General features: G+C 32.9%; 2 protein-coding genes across 3 annotated transcripts; one reads left to right on the top strand and one right to left on the bottom strand.

Annotated features, from left to right (window-relative positions):
* Window positions 1-6,054: 6,054 nt before the first annotated feature.
* On the top strand, window positions 6,055-10,852 carry LOC130944284 (probable plastid-lipid-associated protein 14, chloroplastic). Its single transcript, XM_057872549.1, has 14 exons — window positions 6,055-6,250; window positions 6,767-7,093; window positions 7,189-7,232; window positions 7,316-7,394; window positions 7,475-7,591; window positions 7,698-7,880; window positions 7,994-8,080; window positions 8,377-8,480; window positions 8,562-8,649; window positions 8,953-9,033; window positions 9,125-9,201; window positions 9,414-9,549; window positions 9,700-9,762; window positions 10,011-10,852. Exons 2-14 carry the CDS (start codon window positions 6,782-6,784, stop codon window positions 10,674-10,676), a joined length of 2,037 nt encoding a protein of 678 aa, XP_057728532.1. The 5' UTR covers window positions 6,055-6,250; window positions 6,767-6,781; the 3' UTR covers window positions 10,677-10,852.
* A 1,453-nt stretch (window positions 10,853-12,305) lies between these two features.
* Window positions 12,306-20,216, bottom strand: LOC130944552 (histone-lysine N-methyltransferase ATX4-like). Of its 2 annotated transcripts, none has more exons than XM_057872912.1 (23): window positions 18,507-20,207; window positions 18,339-18,394; window positions 18,030-18,243; window positions 17,676-17,795; window positions 17,468-17,536; window positions 17,297-17,365; window positions 17,100-17,191; window positions 16,760-16,855; window positions 16,310-16,445; window positions 16,069-16,171; window positions 15,869-15,968; window positions 15,509-15,633; window positions 15,159-15,304; window positions 14,897-15,001; window positions 14,665-14,729; window positions 14,329-14,539; window positions 14,055-14,141; window positions 13,920-13,976; window positions 13,737-13,826; window positions 13,338-13,424; window positions 13,170-13,244; window positions 12,983-13,083; window positions 12,306-12,770 (listed from the first exon to the last, which is right to left on the bottom strand). In XM_057872912.1, exons 1-23 carry the CDS (start codon window positions 19,434-19,436, stop codon window positions 12,680-12,682), a joined length of 3,225 nt encoding a protein of 1,074 aa, XP_057728895.1. In that variant the 5' UTR covers window positions 19,437-20,207; the 3' UTR covers window positions 12,306-12,679. The 2 variants fall into 2 exon arrangements, 1 of the variants encoding a protein (XP_057728895.1); XR_009072066.1 differs by having other exon boundaries at window positions 12,634-12,770; window positions 13,166-13,244; window positions 18,507-20,216.
* Window positions 20,217-21,813: the final 1,597 nt, after the last annotated feature.

Genomic DNA, 21,813 nt, shown 5'->3' with positions numbered 1-21,813 from the left:
TTTAATTATAAATTAATCCCTTATATATTATTTAATTATAAAAATTATTTTTTATTTTATAAATTATTATTTTATCATTCATTTATCATGTTCACTAATAATAAAAAACAAAAACAACAACGAATTAGATCTTCTATTAATCGTAATAATCTTGTTGGCGATCCTAATCGATTAAAATTTTATCTTTGATCCGTTACATCCGTATAGGGTTGTGAAATGGTTTTTCTTAGAAAATAATCGATTAGATTCACAAAACAATCGATTGAATTTCAGGTTTCCATAATTCAATCGATTGAATTTTGCAAGACATGTGAGCTTTTTCTTATTCACTTGATTGTTCGTGTTACCCAATCGATTGAAGTCTTCAAAGCAATATGAGGTCTCACAATTCAATCAATTGTTGTGTTACCTAACCAATTAACTTACGCTATTAAAATGATATATCAAAATTTATTCGATTGGTATGATAATATAATCGATTAAAGTTTTTACGTGATTAATGGTTTTTTCGAATTCAATCGATTGAAATGTATCGTGAATAAGGTTTTTTCTACATTCAATCGATTGGTATCCCTCTTTTTTTTTAATATAATAACTCCATTTCTGCATAACCTCTCTTCTCTCTTTAAATCCAGAAAACTTCTCTCTTCATCTTTTCCAATCGCATCAACACCCACTCCAAACTACATACATCTTATTAATCCTCATTCAAATTTCTACAAAACCCACCAAACCAATATCCCCAAAATGGCCAAAACTAAAAACGCAAAGAGAGCTAGGGTTGAGGGTGAAAGTTCTACATCCGCCAGACTGGTGGCTTCATCCCATTACATGGCAAGGTGGCTGTCATCTCCGAAGGCATTGAACAACTATGTCGAGAAGTTCAAGTCAAGGGCGATTGTTCCTCTCAGGTACATAACAGCCAATTTCATTCATGGTAGACATTATAATTTGGTCTAAAATGCTTTGCAAACACAACACTTGACTGATTTTGTACAAACTAAGGATGAATATTATCCTCACTTGGTTAGGACTATTTATAGTACTTTAAATAATGTTGTTCCTGAAAGTGATGAAGAGGATGAGGAAATAATGTCACGGCATTATAGAGTTACTTTGGAACAATTAGCTGAATAATGAAATTTAGTTTATCATGGGACAAAATTTACTGGAGGTATTGCGGCAGATGAGGAATGAGGTGAATATGAAAGATTGATTGGTTTGTAGAGTCTACAGTATGAGGATCCACACATGGATGCTAGAGGTAATATAAGTTGCAGTGGTTTGGGTAATAAGCAGCGTATATTGATGTATTTATTTTCATACGTGTTGATTCCAAGAGAACATAATCATGGAATCTTGTTTAACGAACATATTCTAGTGCTTTGGGCTATGGTAACCGGAAAGGAGATAAACTGACATTATTTTATGGTTTATTATATGTTTGAAATGAAGAGAAGAAAATCAAGTGTTGGTTTAAGATATGCTTGCCGATGGACCGAGATTTTCAAATGGCTTGGAATTAACTTGAGTGAAGAAAAAAGTATCGCCTTGAGTAAAGTAGCTAAGATTGATGACAGCAGAAGAGATCTGGATACTGAAAAACCTCGGGTACAAGGACAATCACAAAACCCTGAAGTGCAAGCACAATCCCAAGAATCCCACTCACCACCGCCTCCTTCGCCAATAATGCGAGATAGATATGACTTTTGAGTTTAAACCAAAAGGTAATAATAAAGTGAGCAGCCAAAATAAATCTCTAATATTTATACTCCATTTTGTGGTACTAATTTGTAATAATTAAATTGCAACTTGAGGATCATGATATTCGCATGATAACCGCTGTGCATTTACTCAAGAGTCGAATCAACTAGAAGAAGTCATGAATTATAGCGTCGGCCGATGAATTTTGGAATATACACACAAACCATGAGATGTAAAGATAATATTAGTAATCTAGATAAATTATAATACTTTAGTTATTGAGTATTTATTTGTTAGGTTTGATGTATGTACTTCTTTAGTTATTTTTCAATGACTTCTTAAATAGATATTTTTTGCTTTGTGGCTTTACAATTTTTCTCTAATTCTATGCACTATATAAATATCTTAGTTTAAAAGAACTCATATTTTTATGATGAAGTAATATCATTTTCATTTATTATTTCAACAACAATGTGATACAATTATTATGTCTTGTGAATTATATTTTATTTTATACAATTAATGTTTTAAAAAAATATTTTTTTTCATTTTTTTGTTTATTTGCATTCTATTTATATGTTTCCATATATTCAAGATTTGAACTAGTTTGATAAAGGATCTTTCGAGTAATTATTTTTTTTCTTAAATTCTCTTATTTATATTTGTAAGGCGTATTTTAAATTTATTAAGGTCCAAAATCAGAAGAGATTTCAACTAATAAGGATTAAACAAAATTTATTTACCATAGTTATAATATTTTTGCTGCAAATGTGATTGAAATTGTCAAATATAAACTAGTAAATTAAAATTTGGTATTTATTACAGTGATTTATGTTAAATGTTCAAACATCAAAAGTAGTTGCAGATTACAGGTTTACTAAGACAATTAGATTTAATCATCACATTCAAACAATTTTTCTCCTCAAATCCTAACATTATTAGTACGTATTGATATTTTGATTACCCGTTATAATAAAAATCAGAAATAAAAATAGAAGAAGAATTATAAAATTGAATGAGAGAAAAATGAGAAATATTTTATTTAATATAACAAATTTTGTATTTCTTTTATTTTCATTTAAGAACTCCACCGATCTCCTCTTCTGCATTTTTGTAACTTCATCCTCAGCTTCTTCAAGTTGAGCAGTCCTCTTCACCAATAAATAATAAAAAAATTAAAATAAATATTATAAATTAAATGGTTAGACATACAAAAATATTATTCTTAATGAACTCGCAAAACCACTTTCAAATACTAAATAAAACTTTGTATAATTAGTATTTTTTTTCTTTGTTCTCATCATTGACACTAATCTACACTACATAACCATCTTATTGCATTTGGTGACACTAATTAATATTTAACCATTAAGTTCCACAATCTACAAAAGTTGAGAGAGAGAACAAAACAATCATTTAATAACAATCTACATACTAGTACATTTTTTTATTCTAAAAAAAAATTAAAAAAAATAGAAAAACATTAAAAAATTATTGCTATTTTTTTATTTTTTTTAAAAAGCACAAATAAACATATTTAATGGAAGTGTTTGAATTGCTAGACTTAGTAGTTAAATATTTAATATTTTTTTTGCTTAAAGGTGAGTACCCGTGATATAATTCGTAGCTAATTGCTTCGATTTAGATATTTGATAAAATGCTAATTGATTCGATTTGCTATGACGCTCAACCTATTCCATAAATTGAATTTATCTAATTCGATTTACCATAGAATATAAGTTTCATTATAGTGGGACTCACAATGACAAAACAAAAATATAAGTTATATAAATTTTTTTATTATAATAATCCAATAATACATTTTAAGTCCATATTTTTAAATATTACTAGTTAATTAATAATAAAAAATAATAAAATTTATTTATTTTTAGTATTTTTCGATATCTATGAATTACTAAAAGATAAAAAAATATTTTTTCATTACACAATCAATTTCACGAATAAAGAATCGAAACGAAGAATAACAAAATTAGAGATTCTATTCACTGACCTTGATTTTGTAATCAAAACAAGTGGATTGTTTTCTGAACAGTACAATAAAAAAATTGATTGGATCTTTGCTAATTACTGCAACTGTGATTGTCAATTAATGATAAACAAATATTGGATATTAAAGAGATGGATAAAAAATGAAAAAACTTATATATTAAGTAGATGGATAACTAGAACAAAAACAATGAAAATTGTGATAATCAAGGAGACTGATAAACGATTCCAATTATAGAATTGAGTAATTGATGATAGATTATTCACCAATTTATAATCTTAATATTAAAGAAAAGATAAAATTAGAATATCTAAATCAAAATAAAAACTTAAAAATTGAAGATAGAATTTTAAAGATAAGATAGATGAATAATAAAATAATAATTTATAAACACGAGCAGGAAAATTGAGAATGTCGTAACATATAACGTAATGCACAATTCAATCCATTGGATAACACAACCAATTGATTGAATTGTGAAAATCTATATTGTTTTGAATACTTAAATCAATTGAGTAATACAACCAATCAATTGAATTGTGAGATCTCATATTGCTTTGAAGTCTTCAATTGATTGGGTAGCATGAATAACAATTGAATTAGAAAAAAACCCATATTCTAAGCATCGTTCAATCAATTGTGTAAAAGTTACAATCGATTAGTATTTGAAAAAATCATACTATTGTCCAACATTCAATATTGTTTAGTGAAAACTTGAATTTCAATCGATTGATTTTCTAAGAAACACGATTTCACAACCCTATATGGATGTAACGGATCAAAGATAAAATTTTAATCGGGTGGCCAAAAAGATTATTATGATTAATGGAAGATCTAATTCGTTATTGTTTTTGTTTTTTATTATTAATAAATATAATAGATGAATGATAAAATAATAATTTATAAAATAAAAAATAAGTTTTATAATTAAATAATATATAAAAATTAATTTGTAACTAAAATTAGATAAATACTATTTAGTAGTTATTAAAAAATTTTAAAAATATATTTTATAATGAGATGTATAAGTAATGAGATACAATTATAAAGTATGGGTTATTAACTAATTTAAGTTAGTCGAATAGTCAATTTATTCGTCTATTTAAACAAATGTCAAAAATTTAAATTTTATTTTATACGTATAAAATTTATTGATTACTAACAAATTTTTAAATAGAATTAAATTCATCCTCGATTTATTGAATTAGAAATACCGTAGAAAAAAAAAGTATGGATTACCATAGGAAACTGTGCCTTGATCATTTCGCCAAATGGACCTCAAATATGTCGTTATATGTATATCAAATGAATTTGATCCACAAACGTGGTAGATTCATTTTTTGTCATCGTCCCCTGTTCGGTCATGTAATTACCAGAGCGGGCAAGATTAATTGTATTTTGGGTATGTAATTCGATTCAATTTGTTCCGATAAGATTAACAATTAACAATTTGATAGTTAAAAGGAGAGCAAATTAAGCTACGAATAATGATCGGAGACAGATTTATACTTAGAGTTAATTTAGATAAACAGTTTAATTAAATTTTTTAATAATATATTTTAAATAATAAATAATTATATTAAAAATAGTTTATAAATAAATTATTTTATATTTAAATTTTTAATTTTAAAAATATTTATTTTATAGAAATGAGAATAAAAAATAATAATATTATGAGAGAAATTATTTTTTTAATTTTTTTATAAATTTATAAATAGTTTTTTTAGAAAACTGCAATTTGATCTTGACAATTATATTAGATATTAATACTACTATTTTTCATAAATCAAAAACTCAAAAAAATTATTTTTAAAATTTTTCAAACGAACCCTTAATCTAATTCCATCAATTTACATTTTAAATATATTATAATATGTAATTAAAAATTGTTATATATATATATAAATAAAATTAATGAAAATTAAATTCATATTTTTTTGTAATTTAAAAATAAATTTTATTATAATTTATTATTTTTTAATTTAATATGTACTTAATTTTATATTTTTTATTTTATTAGTATGTTTATAAATATTATGTTTAATTAAAAAATACTAATATAGTTGGATATAGAAATACAGATAGAGTTAAGATTAAACAATTCTCAATATGAGATAGAATACGGTAGAATTAAATTTTAGAAAAATTTAAACTTTTAAATAAAATTAAGATGAAATCTAAATTCTATTCCTATTTTATGTTATTACTCGTTCACTTAAATTAAAATTTTAATTTTAATTTAAATAAATATCAATAATAATAATAATAATAAAATAAAAATATTATTTTTATACTAAAATTAATGACTTATATTTACATTCTATCCTAATAAATTTTAATAACCATTTTATTATACATCGTTAGCTCGATAAAATGGATGGAGAGATATTTGGGGAGGCAGACGTTGACATGCGATAAACTCGTGGCAAAACGTTTTCAGCGTTCCGTCGCACGCAATCCCCACGCGCCTCCCTCTCTATATCTATGAATTCATTTACCGTCTTCTTCTTCTTGGGCTTCAATTCATTCTTCTTTCTGGTAAATTAGCTTCCTGATTTTCTCCTTCCTCCTTTTCATTTTTCTTTTTTCGTCTATTTCATTTTTTTTAAAACTTGTTAGTACTCCATATGATTGGTGATTCTGTTATGAACTTATGATCTTAACGTTCAACAACTTGAATTTCAATCTGAAGTAGTTAAAATTCACCAACTCCTTGCTTTGATGTAGCTAACTGCTTGTAATTGTACACGTACACGTAACTACCTTTCATCATTGGAGACGGAAACAAACAAAAAGAAATAGATCTTAGTTTAGCTCCTGAAATGTTGGAAATAGATCGAAAGTTGAAACTAATTTTGATGTTCGTACAAAATGGAGCAGTATTTGGTCTCTTTCTATGTCACTATTCTATCAACTCGGGGAAATGTAAACTTTGTTTATATCTTTTGACTGTTAAACACGATGTAAATTGTAAAGTTAGTTCTTTTTATGTTAGTTACATTTAATTTGAAGTTTTGTAGATGGATACCCTCATGTTTTTTTGTTGCTATCCAGTTATAGGTTTGATCAATGGCACTTTGTTGTGGAACTGGGTTTAACCCAATTCTGGAGAGTAATTCGGCTCGAAATTTGTCGACAAGACTTATTGGACATATACCCCTGCGTTTTACTGGACAGAGCTCTTATTTGGTCAGGAGAAGGAGGCACAAGGGAATATGCTGCTCATCACTGAAGAAAGCTGCATCTGCATCTGCTATGGAGTCACAGGAAGAAAGTGTATTATCAGTTTGCTTGGAGGAGGAGGAGCTGGATCATGTTATACGATTCAAAATGTCAGACTTTAAGATTTTGGATCGTGTTAGCATCGGCCTTGGTGGGCGGGTATGAAATATGAAAATGCCTTTATCTTATTTTCTGACCAGAATGCTCTTTTTTTGCCCCACAAACTGGTCTGATTGTTGTGAATTCTGTTGTAGGCAGATGAGGTGGTTTTCGAAGCCAAGGTGAAAGATAGCGGTAGGTAAGTTTGTTCTTTATTTCTTTCACTGAAAGGGAATATGATTAGTTTTGATGATATCTATATCCATTAATTTTCCTTTGCAGCCCTCTGTATAACACAAGAGTTGTACTTAGACAGCTTTCCAGTGCCCAAGCTCAGCGTAGAGGCAAACGAGCAATAGAGGTAGTTTATTACGGTTATGTTTCATGATATATCCATGCATGTCTGTATGTACTTAAGTTTTCTTTTGTGGCGTCTACCAGGTATTGAAGAAGCTGGTTCGCCGAAAGCTTCTGTATCATTCTTACTCCATGCATGTTCATGGGTACATCTCTTTGCCTGCAAATGGTGGTAGTAGTTCATTTATCCTAGTCCATGGGGTAGGTCCTTGTCTTTAAGATTTATTTACTAGTTTGAGTATTTCTTCACTTGTAACCCAAGAATGCAGACTGAACGTTCAGTATTTTTAATAAATTTTCGTTGCAGTATCATGGTAGTTTTTCCTTGAGGCACTGGCTCCAGCAGTCTGATTGGCTCCCAACTTTAGAGGCCACTCTTGCACTGGATGAAGAGTCTGTTAGGAAGGTGGGAGAAGACACAACTGGAGGTCCTGCTGTTTCTAGGCAATTGCGACTTATACGGATCTTGATGAGGGATCTTCTAATTGGGGTACAATTTTTTATACTCTCTTGAATGGGATGCATCTTTACTAAACAGTACTTTGTATATTCTACATAGTCATAGCAGGAATGATATTTTCCTCTTTTGTTCATATAATTTAGGTAAATTACCTGCATAGCCATGGTCTTGCCCATACAGAGTTGAGGCTGGAAAATGTGCATATAAGCCCAGTGGACAGACATATCAAAGTAAGCATTGTTATTGTTACGCATCCTTTCTTCATTCATTTCTGTAGTTTTGTAGATTAGCTCTGCTGTTTGCTGATCAAAGGAATGTTAATATATTACATACATCATATAGTCCTAGATTTTTGTTTTAGCAGCTAGTTTGTAAATTATTGTACTGCAAATCACAGGAAATAATCATATTATAACAGTTTTGGTTAACCACCTGTGCTAAAATGGAATAATAAATTGGAAACGTTGTAGAATCTGTTTTAACCTTTCTTCGTGTGCTTGATTTATCTTTAGTGTTTGTTTACTAGGTAGGTATACTGGGAAATGCTGCCGACTTTTATGAGGATGGTTCAAATAATGATTCTATGGACAACATGGACCGACGGCAGATGATGATTGCATTTGACATGAGGTAGGCCTTGGGGAATTTTCATGGGCTACTGAAGGATGGTGTTCAGAGCTATATAATATTTGTATTATCTGTGTTGCATAGATGCGTGGGTTTCATAATGGCTAAAATGGTAATGAGGGAGCTTATGGATCCTTCGATCTTTGCAAAGTTCAAATTATTCCTCACAAAGGTATAGGAAGCTAAACTTTTTATTTGATTTTATATCTTAAGCTCTTGACCAATTCTAAATTGCTCAACCTTTTCTTTTCTTTTGAAATAATAATAAAAAAAACTAACGTCCTTACCTCAAACTAACATGTACAGAACTTTTTCTTTTTCTTTTTGCCCTATGTACTAAAAATTTGGAGATAGTGCATTAGTTAAACTTAGTGGTTGTTGGAAGGTTAATAAAAAATTAATAAGAAAACACTTTTTCTAGTACTGATGTACCTCTCAATTTAACATTTTGTGATATGTATCTTTTGAATTTTAGGGATATGATCCTTCATGTCTGCGAGAACTTATGTTAGAAATCCTTGGCAGAAGTTCCCCAAATGGAAATGCTGGCTTACAAGTAAATTTATGCTTCTTTAGTGATGTTCGTTTAAAGTTTTAATCTTGTTTTTTGTGTTTTCTGATGACTTCCTAATATTATTTTGATGCAGATACTTGATAGGAACTGGGGTGCTGGTTGGCACCTTTTGTCCTTATTGCTTGCAAACAAGCCTTCACAAAGGATAAGGTAATAATTTAATCAACAATTCTGCCATGTTGGACAATTTAAAATCTTTATTGAATCTGTATGACATGAACCAGAGACATACATGTCAAGACTTTCATAATAGAGAAGTGTAGGGCCATGAAGACATAAATTTCATTTTCATAGAGCTAGTAGTTTGATTTTAACCTAGTTTATAACTACCACTAATGTTGTTAATGTTAACTGTGGTACAGTTGTTTGCATGCTCTAAGACACCCATTTCTTTGTGGTCCAAGATGGCGTGTAGTTCCGTCAATGGACATTATCCGATGGGGCCTAGGTTCTACTGCAATGCGTATCAGTGAGGAATACATTTATCGTCAGCCTCAGGTATTCATGCAATGAGATATGCAACTTTTTCTCCTTTTTACCCGAATAGTGAATATTTGGGTCCTTGTACAACTATAAAAGAGTTTTTATTGTTATTGGTGTTATGTCTACGGAGTCAACTTACATGTGTTTCAATGTTTTTATTTTTAGCGTAGTAGACTTGCCCATTTCATTGACTTAATGGAGATGTTGAATCCTCATCCAAAGCCGAAGGTAAATTCTGTGGTTAATAACCTTTTTTTGTATATTTCTCCTCTTCACCATTCTTTCCTGCATTTTAATTTACCGCCCAACCCCAAAAGCAAATGATCCAATTAAGTAGCCTCCACCATTTGGCATTGCCGAATGATCCAATTAATTGGAGGGTTGAAATCAGGAGAACCTAAAACTTGTCATGGATTTTGTATATATATATATATATATATAACATTATGCTAAAGGCTAACTATTCATTTGAGTAGAACTGGCTGGAGCTGCTTCCAGGCAAATGGCGTCTATTGTACTGCACTGGGAGGCATGTAGGACTGACCCTTCGCCAACCTCCTGCCCGTGTACTCATCGGAGATGTGCATTTAACGGTGACAAGAGAATCAAAGATGAAGGCCAATCTTTCTTTTGTCTCTGACATTAGTTTCTCCGTCATGATTGGCCAGGACTGGCCGCACGACAAAGCTGGCAAAACCGGGAGATTACAGGTGAATTCTTCATTTATGCTGAGAGCTGGGAGACGGTTATATCTGAAGCAAGACCAGACAACAGAGAAGAAGTTCTTTTTTGGCCCTTTTGGTAGTGAGGAGGCTTTAGCTCAGAAATTCACCGGCAAAAAATGGCAAAAAATAACACCATTCAAGGAGTTTCCATCAAGTCTTCCTGCAGCAAAGCTTACTTCAAGTGACGTTGATGTGACTATGAATCTTGACGATCCATTAAATAGAGACATTGATATGGCACGAAATGTGCTTCAAGAACTAAGAACACAAATCCCACCAGAAATGTTTGATTTGTCTAAGGTTGTCTGTGGAACTTATGTGGACTCCAGGATGCTTGTACTTCGCGGGGTTAATGGATCAGCACTCCTATTTTCAAGGTCTTTTGTAGATAAGAATAATTCTAATAATTCTAGTTAGATGTTAATATAGCAGCAGATTCATCATTATGATTTATGTATATAGCTTCTTTTCAGTTTATAGAATAGTCCATTGTGATCTTCTGAAACGTATTGTCCATATATAGTTGTTTCCTCTATATGATTGGTCTTTACATGTAGAATAATTTTAGTCAAGTTAGCTATTATTTATTCTCACAGTTTTAGCCTTTTAGATAAGGAATTGTTAAAACTTAAAAAGCACTTGATGATAAATATGAAATAATTGAAGAATCAATTACTAGTTTACTACATTCAGAGTCCCTAGCAACCAAACCAACATAGATAAGGGAAAAAAGAGGAATTGTCATTCAATAATGTTAAAAGTACTTGATGGATTTGCTTGTTTTGTTATATAACGGAGTTAATTACTAAAATGATGCTCGTATTACTGATAAAAACAAAAAGTTCATATTACTGAAACAAAAAAAAAAGGAAAGAAAGGTCAATCATATAAAACTTTACCATGTCTACTTTCATCATTTGAAGTGTTTTGTCTTTTTGAAACAAAACCGGTCACCGAAACTGTACATATGATAAGTTTCACCCAGAATAAAAAGCATTAACATATTATATATTTGGTAAATGTAAACCTTTTTTACTCATATAATAATCTTTTCCATAATATAATATGGCCGCTACAGAAATGTTTTCTCAGGTATTAATAAATAATATTATTTTGAAGCTATTTTTTAATCAAAATATCCTAACTATTAATATTAAGACCAGTCATCAAGTTTTAAATAATGGCCTTTTCCATAAAGTGAACCCTCGTATTATTCTGACAAACAAGAGAAATGGTTAGATTGAAAAACATGTGAGAACTGAGAAGTTGGAAGTTGAACCCCTTTTTTTTTGTGTCTCCAATAATAACATGACGTTTTATTTCATGTTGGAGAAGGGCGAAAGACTGAAAGAGTGTGTTGGTGGTGGTTAACAAGTTCCAATTCTAATTCAACCAGCAACAGGTACATCTCTCTAAATTCATGTTTCTTGTTACTATGCTAAACCTAACCCTAATAGATTTTCATGTTTCTCTTTAAATCCATGGTACCCTTATAGATTTTTTAAGACTTTATTTTATCTTGCAATTTTATTGAACAACAAAAGATTTCCTCCATTATCATAATCACCTAATTCAAAAAATTAACTGTGGTGATTGAAACGATTATTATGTTGTGAGATTGCTTCGAATTGTGAAATAAAATTAGTGTTTTAAACTCTGCCAATTATCACCACCAAAATAAATAATGATTAGTAAATCTGAGATTCCGAACTCCGAAGTGTTTTACAAGGTAATTCTTCCATTGAAATTCTTAGGGAAGAGTTGCTCAGCTTAGATTAACTTAGCTTCTACCCCAACGTGGTCAGTTTTTCAATATGAACTTTTATTTAGTTTTTGTCATTCCATGTTTCTTTTTAACAATATGATACATAAGTATTTTAAAACTTACAAAATCTTTTATAAATGCCATAAACTTCTAATGAAATTTGCAAAATCCTTTTTCTCTTTTTAATTTATCTTTCTATTTAAGAATACTGATGATTCAATCTCATATCCTTACTAATATATACAAATTTTCTATTTGGATTAATAGGAAACCATCTGTAATATACACTGAGAAGAAATTGGTTAACATTAAATTAAATTTAAGAAGATAATAAGTAATATCTAGTCATATTTACAAGATGGCAGGTGCTAGGAAAAAATCTGTGGCTTTTATTATTAGGACATTAGGGAAAAAAACACTACTAACTACTAAGAGAGGGGAAAAGAGAAAAACAACTACTTTTTTTTTCTCACTATCATTTTTCTTTCCTTATGTCTTTGATTTAATAAAATAAAAAATTACAGCTTTTGGTGTTGACTAATTGTGAGTTCCCCTGTGTAAGAGGGATTGGTTAGTGCTCCTTGCGGAGAAGAAACAATGCAATGCTTTCTGTCATGTCATCTTCTTCATGTCTTCATTTGTATAATCATTTTCCCTAATTCATGAATTTTCGACAATTTGGAGCTTTACATAGACATGGGACCTTAAATTCATCAGGCTCGTCAGGATCAAATAAGTAGTCATATCTGCACAAGACAAACAACCAAACATCAACTTAAAACAAAATGGGATACATGGATGAATAAAAGGGCAGTTTGGTGCAGAAGCATCCTGCGATAACGCATAGTCTAACGCATAGTCTAGAAAATGGTGTAAAGTATGCAGCCTAGCCTAATAATTATATGTATGAATTACAGAGATAAAAATGGAATGGCAAGTTAGTTATATCGATACATACGTTAACTCGTCGCCGGTAGATACGTTTGTCTTAGCAATGAGTACGATCCGGCTCTCATCGTCACCAACGCTCATGATCCTTGCGTAGCAATTTGGCATACACTGAACCAAAGAATAGTAAGATGAATATCCATTAATGAGGGAGATTAATGTTGTATAAAAATTGATTCAAGCTTAGGTTTACCCACAGAATGATTGATTAGGCGGGCTATATTCCCTTTATCAGTGGCATCTACCACCACTTCTTCACTTATCTTAAACAGCTGCATAAAATAAGAGAATTAAGAACAAATATGAATAATGAATTGTTGATAAAAAAATTTCGTAGACAAATGAAAGAGGAAGAATTCACTCACATAGCAATCTTTCCCTTCGGACCGATAGCGCGCCTCCCTCAAATCCGCAATGCTGCCTCGCACTTGTTCTCCACGATATTCAAGAACCTACATGTGAACATGAAAGCATGAGTTTGTTGTTGTTGCAAATTGTTCAAGGAAAGAGATGAGGGAATATGGCTTAAAACTTCGCATGTTTTCTTACTTTGTTTTACAATGTGAAACCAATTAGACAAGCCAAAAATTTGTTAAGATGTTGTTCAATGTATCTCAACCAGTAGAAGTGGCATCAAAAGAAACATTTATGGAAATGGGGAAAGGTCACAAAGTTGGTCTTCTAGGAGGGTTCCCAAAATTTCATGGTTGTTCAAAATTATATAAAAATAAATAATACAAAAAATATATCACTTATGATTATACCATTTCTCCTTCTTGAATATTTCTGCGTGCAAAGAGGCCCCATCCATGAATGCCTGATCTACCAAAGCAAACTCGTTCGTTTTCGGTTTTCTGGAGTCATATTCGTGTCCGAAAATAAGAAGTTAGAACATGGATCAGAGAGGAAATAAATAATCCACGAGAAGAAAGAGAACAGTTAGTTACCTGTAAGTGGCGAAGGCGTTCTCTAAAGGAAGAAAATGTTGGAGGTTCCTCTACTGCCTGTGAGGGAAAAGGGTGTGAAAACTGAAAAGAAAGAAAAAGAGATATCCCATCTAATTTTCAAGATAGAAGCCTTACTCTGTATGTATTTAGTTTCTGTATCGCATCTAACGCGTGACGGCGATGTCCTCCAACCCTATGCGGAACGGTTTCCTCTGCCGCTCTCTAAGAAAAATGTGAAAAATTTAAAGATGCAAAATAAATGAAAAGAATAAAAGCAATAGTTGATAACATAACCTACACTATGAGCATAGAAGCAAAGTAATTAAAGCAAGAAGCATGTTAATCATGTTATTGTAATAGTTGGTTTTCTTATGAACTTTTCACCATTAACAATGATTCTCCAAGCTACCTTTATTGTTGGATTTGTCCTTTGAAAGATACGACACCTAGCGGCAGATAACGGCTCGTTCTCGGTGTTATCAATGGGAGGATGTTCTTGCTTTACTCTGTTTGAAGCAATTAACCTTGATCCGGTTTTTCTCTTAGTTTGGAGAAGGTTCTTGGTTGAAATGACCCCAAGAGGGGTCTGCATGATTAAAACAGTATCAGGATTGGGGGCCCTGCAAGAAAAAATTTGTCATCATTAAGATCAAAACCTGAAAATAATATTCAGATTAAGGTGTTAATATATATATATATATATGTGTGTGTGTGTGTGTGTGTGTGTGTGTGGAGGATGGTTTACCTGTGGTAAGCACAATAAGAGACCATTCTTGTTGTCTGCTTACCATTTTTCTCAGAAATATGCAACTGCAATGAAAGAGGAGATATTCAATAAAATATTGCAACATCAAGAACAATTGGGACGTTATATATGCATATAACCGTTGAGTAAATCTTTAATCAGTCATCAAAATATATGGTTAGTGCTACAATATGCTATTAAACAAACCAATTCAATCTTAGTGAATCCTTACCTCCATTCGGTAACCAGCCCTTGATGCACACATGGCATGGAAATAAGTGGAACACTTGCAACATTGTGTACATGAACCATGAATTTGCTTGCAAATAACACAAATCTGAAGTTGAAGTAACAATCTTATTAGACTGGACCAAGAGACATAAATATTATAACATATTAAGATTTTTTTTTTCAAGCCTCAATTGTTAAAGACCAATGCCATAAAGTGATTTTTTCTTTGGTCCCCTATATATGTTGATTTGCAGATACCTCACCTTCACAAAAGAATTTGATGGAATACTCAGAATACCCAAAGCAGGCTCCATCTTCTCATCACTGGGAAAAGAGACTTCAGGTCGAAACCAAGCACAGGTGACATGCACCCATAATGAGTCAATATCGGTTGGCTTCAACGCACCGCCTGGGGTCCAAAAATAAGAAAGCACATTGAATCACAGGCAACTATAATGTCAAAGGAATCAAACTCAATTATATGCATATGCACATATGCTAGAATCCAAGGTAAAAGACAAAGGATTCAGGAAGTGGTTCTACAGCATACTCAAACAAATAAAATGTGATAAATTTATAAACATCATTGTTTCGATTTTTGTGGAAGACATACCTTTGACAGGACAAAGACAACACTCGCGCTTGATGTTAGGTGTCTCACAAGCTTTACAGACCCAAGACGTGAAGTCTTGAACATTTCTTGCTCCATAGCATTCTTGATGAACAGCTATTTGGCATCTGTAAAATATATAGTGAATTTGTATATTACTGACAATGCAATATAGCAATAACACAGCAATCACAAAAATAAGTTTCTGACAATAGATCAAGGAAGCATAACAAGGGAAGGTGTATAATTCTGAAATGCCAAAAACCAAAGCATAATCCAGCAGTGTCTTCCAACCCCTATGTCTTTTAAGGGTTGAACATTGATAATAAAGTAACAATTGATGTACTGAAAAACATATATTACCGGATGCAAATGATAATTTTGTTGTAGTCCCAGTCCTCAACCCATCTGCAAACAGCACATCGTTCTGTCGTCCATTTAGCATAAACAGGTTCATACTTCTCTGCCAGAAAAAATAGCATGTAGCACCATCATCATTACCAGAAACTAGCTCATTATCAATGTACCATTAAGTTGCACAGAAAAAGTGAGTAAAAGAGTACCTTGCAAGAAGGCAAGCAACTTCTGCTTCCTCTCTTTTAGAGAAGGCTTTTTAGGTTTGACAGAAACTTGAGCATTAGCATGGACCTCAGCCAATTGCAGCATCTGAGAAGTGAAATATCATAGCATCAGTTACTAGTTTCAAAAGAGAATGGTTAGACACTTAAACAGTATTTTAACAAAGTAACAAAAAATAGGTAGTTATACAAACAAAAAGGAATAAAATAATAGTTATATACATACCCACTGTTCAAGTGGTAACATGGAGCCTTTGACCCTAATACTTGTTTTCCAGTTTCTTAATTTAGAACCTGTGTGTCGTTCCCAGTCACTGAGTGCCTGTTTTTCAGTCCCACAAAAACCGCACTTGCAAACAACTCTGAAGTAGAGGAAAATGTATATTAACCCAAAAGCAATAAATGAATCATTTTACATACAGAAGTAATAGCAACAGCAGATTCAAAATTAGCATCAATGAGTTTGAAATCCATTAATGAAGCTTGAGAGATAAGTTGCATTAGCTATTAGAAAATATGTGCAAAATATTAATTGACAATCAAGAAAAGGAAAAAGGCATGAATGTATTATCACTTGCCGCACCTCACAAATAAGAAGTTATACGTAGTAATTAGCAACAGATATTTAAAAAAAATTATAACAGAGGACATATACATATGAACAAGTGATGCTTACAAGTGAAGGCTTGAAAAATATATGCCTTCCACGCCATTGCAGAGAACGGTGACCTTATTTGGAAGCCCTCCTAGCTGCCCATTGTTTTTGTTCGATCTGAACCAAAGCCTCTATTATGGTTAGAAAAAATACAAAGTAAAAATGAGACATTTTTCCCCCCAATAGCAGGTTAGGGAAGAAATAAAGAACTTCTAAATTGGTAGATGTGATTGAATCCCATAGATAAATTCATGTGAACCTTGCAAGAAATCAGGGATGAAGGAGATAATAATAATAATAATAATAACAACAACAACAACAACAACAACAAAAAACAACAACAGAATCATAGTAGACTTACTTGACTCTTGACTGTGGTTTTTCAGGATCAGATAACTCAAAATCAAACTTGGCTTTGCAAGTAGGACAGTAATAATCAGTGCCCTCAAGATTCTTCGGAAAACAGAACATACCCAATCAGCAAACTTCCAATATGTCACTTTATGAGCTTTGCATGCTGAGAAACGACAATATTAAGATATCGAGTAACGGACAAACCTTGAAATGGTTTCGAGAAATCTTGCCGCATTCCGCATGCACCCACACTTTACATCCATCACAGCGAACCTAATTTAGTGGGTAATCCATAAATGGAAACAAAATATTAATACTACAAACGAATAGTTTTTGAGATGAAAAAAATGACCGATCAGGATCCAACTAGCTTACCCAACTTCCACTATCTGAATGATTCCAAACTTTCTTGCATATCCCACAATAATGATTTGATTTTGTTAACTGCAATAAATAAATAAATACGGACTTCAAAGACCACAAAATATACAATTTTTTAAACAAATACAGAACTTCAATTTCCATGTTTCATAGCAGATTTAAACATCAATTGTGAGAAGAAGAAATGACAAAATATACAAACCCTAGCACATGTTTTACACAGGAATTTGCCATTCAGAGCCAAATCCTTCAATTTCTTTGTCAAAGGAAGGTGCAATCCACAGGCTTCACAGGGTCTTGTGTCTTTCTTATCAAATAAATCCTGCATTGGCAATTCAAATCAATGAATACTTAAAGTTTACCAAACTTCAGTAGCATTCCTCACTCCCCTACACTTTAGTGAAATATGGAGCACAAGGTTATGACTAATGATTAGTTGGTTACATAATCAAAGCAAAAGAAGCAAATTTCGGTCTACAGCCCAGAAAAGGATTAAAGACTAAAGAATGTCAATTTCTAGTTGAAAACTAAGTTAATATTATTAGTTTCTGCTCACCTGATTCAGAAAGCGATACCCTGCATACTGGTTTGAACCAGTGACCCTATGAAGGGCTCTGAGAAGAGTATCATCAAATCCGGCATTACTGGCTGCTGCATTTATATCAGCTATCAACTTCTCTGTGAAGCCCTGGTCTGCTAAGAATGCCTCCTCTATTGCCGTTTGGAAATCAGAAGAATCATAAGAACTAAGTTCAGACTGCCCCTGAAACCTGAACCAAGCAAGCATCATATCATGCCTAGTAAGCAAAGATTCTCCCACAACAGGAAAACCCAAAAAAAAAAAAAAATGACAACAACTCCGTACCTGTCTACAAAATCCATAAATGGAAAAATCATTCCATGCTTCACCCATGCATAGTCCTGCTCAAAAAACACCAACAATATTAATAGTCAACAATTTCCAGATTAACTAAAAATCTACATATAAGGTACTTCATTGATTCATAGTTCATAATTCACAATTCACACACACCCTTTGGCTTTGGTTCCCAGCATAACCAAGGAACATGACACAAGCTGCATCAGCTATACAAGACCGGAGCACAAGCTCAGGTGCCTGAGTCATAGGATCAATCACAATGGCTGGCCAAAAAGGTTCCTTTTTCCCAGCTTTTGCCCACACTATATCACCAGCATAAAAATCTTCTGGACCATATTGCCCTTCACTCCTCTTACTCCCCATTAACTCAACTCCTTCCACCTCCACAAACCTCCCATTTTCATCCTCAACCAAAACGCTGTCACGCCGCTTCGAACCAAAATCCTTGCAATCCCTCATTAACTCTCCAACATCACACAATGCCGGGTACTTTCGATGCTTGTGACCTGTTTTTTCATCGTTCCTCAATTTCCTCCCATTCTTTGGTGCCTTGAACCTTAACCTCTCATGCTTGCATTCGTATTCTTCATCATCGAAATCGCAATCACGTAAGCTGCCATGGTTATTCTTACTCTCCTTCCTCCAATTATCAATAACAGAGTCGTTGAACCTCGAAGGAAGCACCTGCACGCGCCCCCGTGAGGTTCGAACCAGTGCCGGCCGCTGAACCTCACCGCCGGCACGGTTCCTATTGACACGAAGGACACCGTTTCCAACTCCGCCACCTCCTCCTTCGTTTGTCGAATCCACCTCGCCGCTAGGGGAGCATGAGACTTCAGTGCACCACGAAGCGGAGAATCCCTTCTCCGACACACCGGCGGCGCTCAGCAGGCCGTGTAAACTCATCGGAATCACGCCGGCGGCGACGTCACCGAGGAGGTTCAGAGGGTAGTATCCGTTGCTGTTGGTCTTCTTCCTCTTCTTCCGAGTTTCAGAGCACTCGTCGTTCTTCCCAACCGAGTCACTGAGTCTGCACCGTTTCAGACTCGGCATTTGGGATTTCAGGTTCCGCTTTATGATCATTCTCTTGTTCTCTTCTCTTCTCGCTGAGGGAACGATCACCGCATTCAATTGGAGTCTCGGGTGGCCTCAAAAATCGAACTTAAATAACCCCAGAAAGAGAATTTTCGGACTTGAGGCACTGCGATGAGGACGGCACGTAAACCCTAATCTCCGAATTGGTATTCGAAGGAAAAAAAAACAGAGCAAGAAAGGAAGAACACGAAGCTTGCGCAAGTCGAGATTCTGAGCAGTGGAATGGAAAGTGAAGATAAAAGGGTGTCAGAAAGGGAAGGAATTTGAGTTTAAGAACGTCGTTGAAGAATTTGATCGAGGAAGATCGAATGAGCAGAGAGACTGTGACAAAAGGGATCTTGTTTTCGGTAAGACCTCTCTCTCTCTCTCTCTCTCTCTCTTTCTCTCTCACCAACTGCCTAAGAAGACAGAGAGAAGAGAGAGAAACAGGAAAAGTTTTATTATTTTTGTGAAAGGAAGAATCCTCGGACGGATTACAATGTAATTTGTAATTTTTATGGGACTGAACAAAAGAGATTGTAACATGGGATTGGATAAGGAGGTGTTGTAAGTAATACTAAGGAAGAAGTTGTTTTTAGAGAGAGAAAGGAAGAGGTGACAGAGTAAGACTTAAGAGAGAGAAAGAGAATTCTTGAGCGTTATCTTGTTTGTTATAGAATGCAACTAGGTGGTTGCTAACTTGCGCTTTTTGCGTGTGGTGGGTACCGCAATTTCTTCTTCCTTGGTCATGGCATTCTGGTTCGGCATCTTGGGCCGGGTTTCAGGGGTGTCATCATTATACCAAGTTCTAAAAGCTTTAATGCAAAAAGCTTCAAACTTGCAATGGATATGGCGTGTTTGTGTATGAGTGAACAAAACACACACAATGACACCGCTGAAATTTGTTCCAAGAAATTTGGAGTTTATATAATGTGTGTGCGCCGTCATTTATAACTTGTCTATATATTTGAGACATGTCTCCTTTTGTTGTTGTCATGAGTTTTTGTCCTATGATTTTTTACTACTGTTGTTGTGTTCACTTCATGCCTTGGATTGGAGATTGAGGATTTGAATAATGAATATTTTGGTTATGGGATTTTTTTTAGATATTTAAGGAAAGTGTTTTTTTTCTTTCTTGTCCCTCATTTCTCCGGTGGGGGGTGAAGGTTTTTTCAAGAGGACGATGTCCAAACAGTAACCTGCCCCAAAAAGTTTGTAACTTCAATAAAATAATTTGATTTCATTTAATGGGGAATTAAACGATGTTTTAGCCTAAGAATCTAATATGAGGTGGTGCGTTTTTTTTTTTTTTCTGTAGATGAAGTGAATGAATCGGTAAACGGAGTTCTGGTGAGTCCACTCACCAATTATTTCTAAATTCAATACAAATCTGTGGGCTTTTACTTTTTTCCTTCTTTTAATTAAATTTATCTTTCAATTTTTCTGTTGGTGTTGTTATCTTTCAATTTTTATAAGGAAAAAAAAATCTGGTTCTGATCATGAGTCTTGGAACATCGGGTATCAATCATGGATGACGAGAAAATGGTCTAAAATTTTATTTGTTTTTTAATATGTACAAAAAATAAATAATATATTCTTTTAAATTTTTTATTTTATTTTATTTTTTCTTCGCCCTTTGGGTTTGGCCGTTTGGGAACGAAAGCTTCGTTCTTTGCACGACCACCGTGAAGACCATGGAAGAGATTCTTCTCACCATTCCTTGTTATTAGAAAGGTAATATAATCACGTGTGTTTATCTTGCTAAATGATAACATCATTTGTTAATTTATCCCCAAAAGACTAAAATGGTTCAACATTTTTTTTTTCCATAACTAAGCAAAGTTAATATATTAAATTCTGGGAAACAAGTAAAGTAGAGGAACTTTTGTTTTCTAAATTAAAAAGAATATATATTAAATCTAAAAGATAAACGATGTTAGGTAACTGTAATTAGGTCTACTTTGTCTCAATACCTTGGTGCAGCAAGTTTAATGTGCAATTGGATCTATAATTCAGTGATTATTTTTGTTGAATAACTTTTTGTGGAAAAATAAAAGTTCCACGTTGAATTTATTTTCTAAAATAAGGTGTAGAGACAAGAGAGTCATGTCAGTGTAGAAGGAGCTTGTGAATGTGTTGAATGATGCAATGGGAGCAAAAAGCCATGGTTTGTGGTTTTAAATAGCAGGGAAGAGGGATTTCGGTAAAAACTCACATACAATTGTCTTCATACGAAGTTGATAGTTAAGAATTCTTAAATGACAATTTAATCAAATCTGTCAAATCATCCAACGATTTTCAACTATTGAATTTAACTGCATGTGAGTTTCTATTTTTTTGTGAACCATGTAAATATGCGCAAAGCTGATTTGTCATGACCATATCA

Source organism: Arachis stenosperma, chromosome 8 (assembly GCF_014773155.1).
Source record: "Arachis stenosperma cultivar V10309 chromosome 8, arast.V10309.gnm1.PFL2, whole genome shotgun sequence".
Classification (NCBI taxonomy): domain Eukaryota; kingdom Viridiplantae; phylum Streptophyta; class Magnoliopsida; order Fabales; family Fabaceae; genus Arachis; species Arachis stenosperma.
The sequence above is the reverse complement of the archived record's forward strand: the minus strand, read 5'-3'. Positions and strand labels throughout refer to the sequence as shown.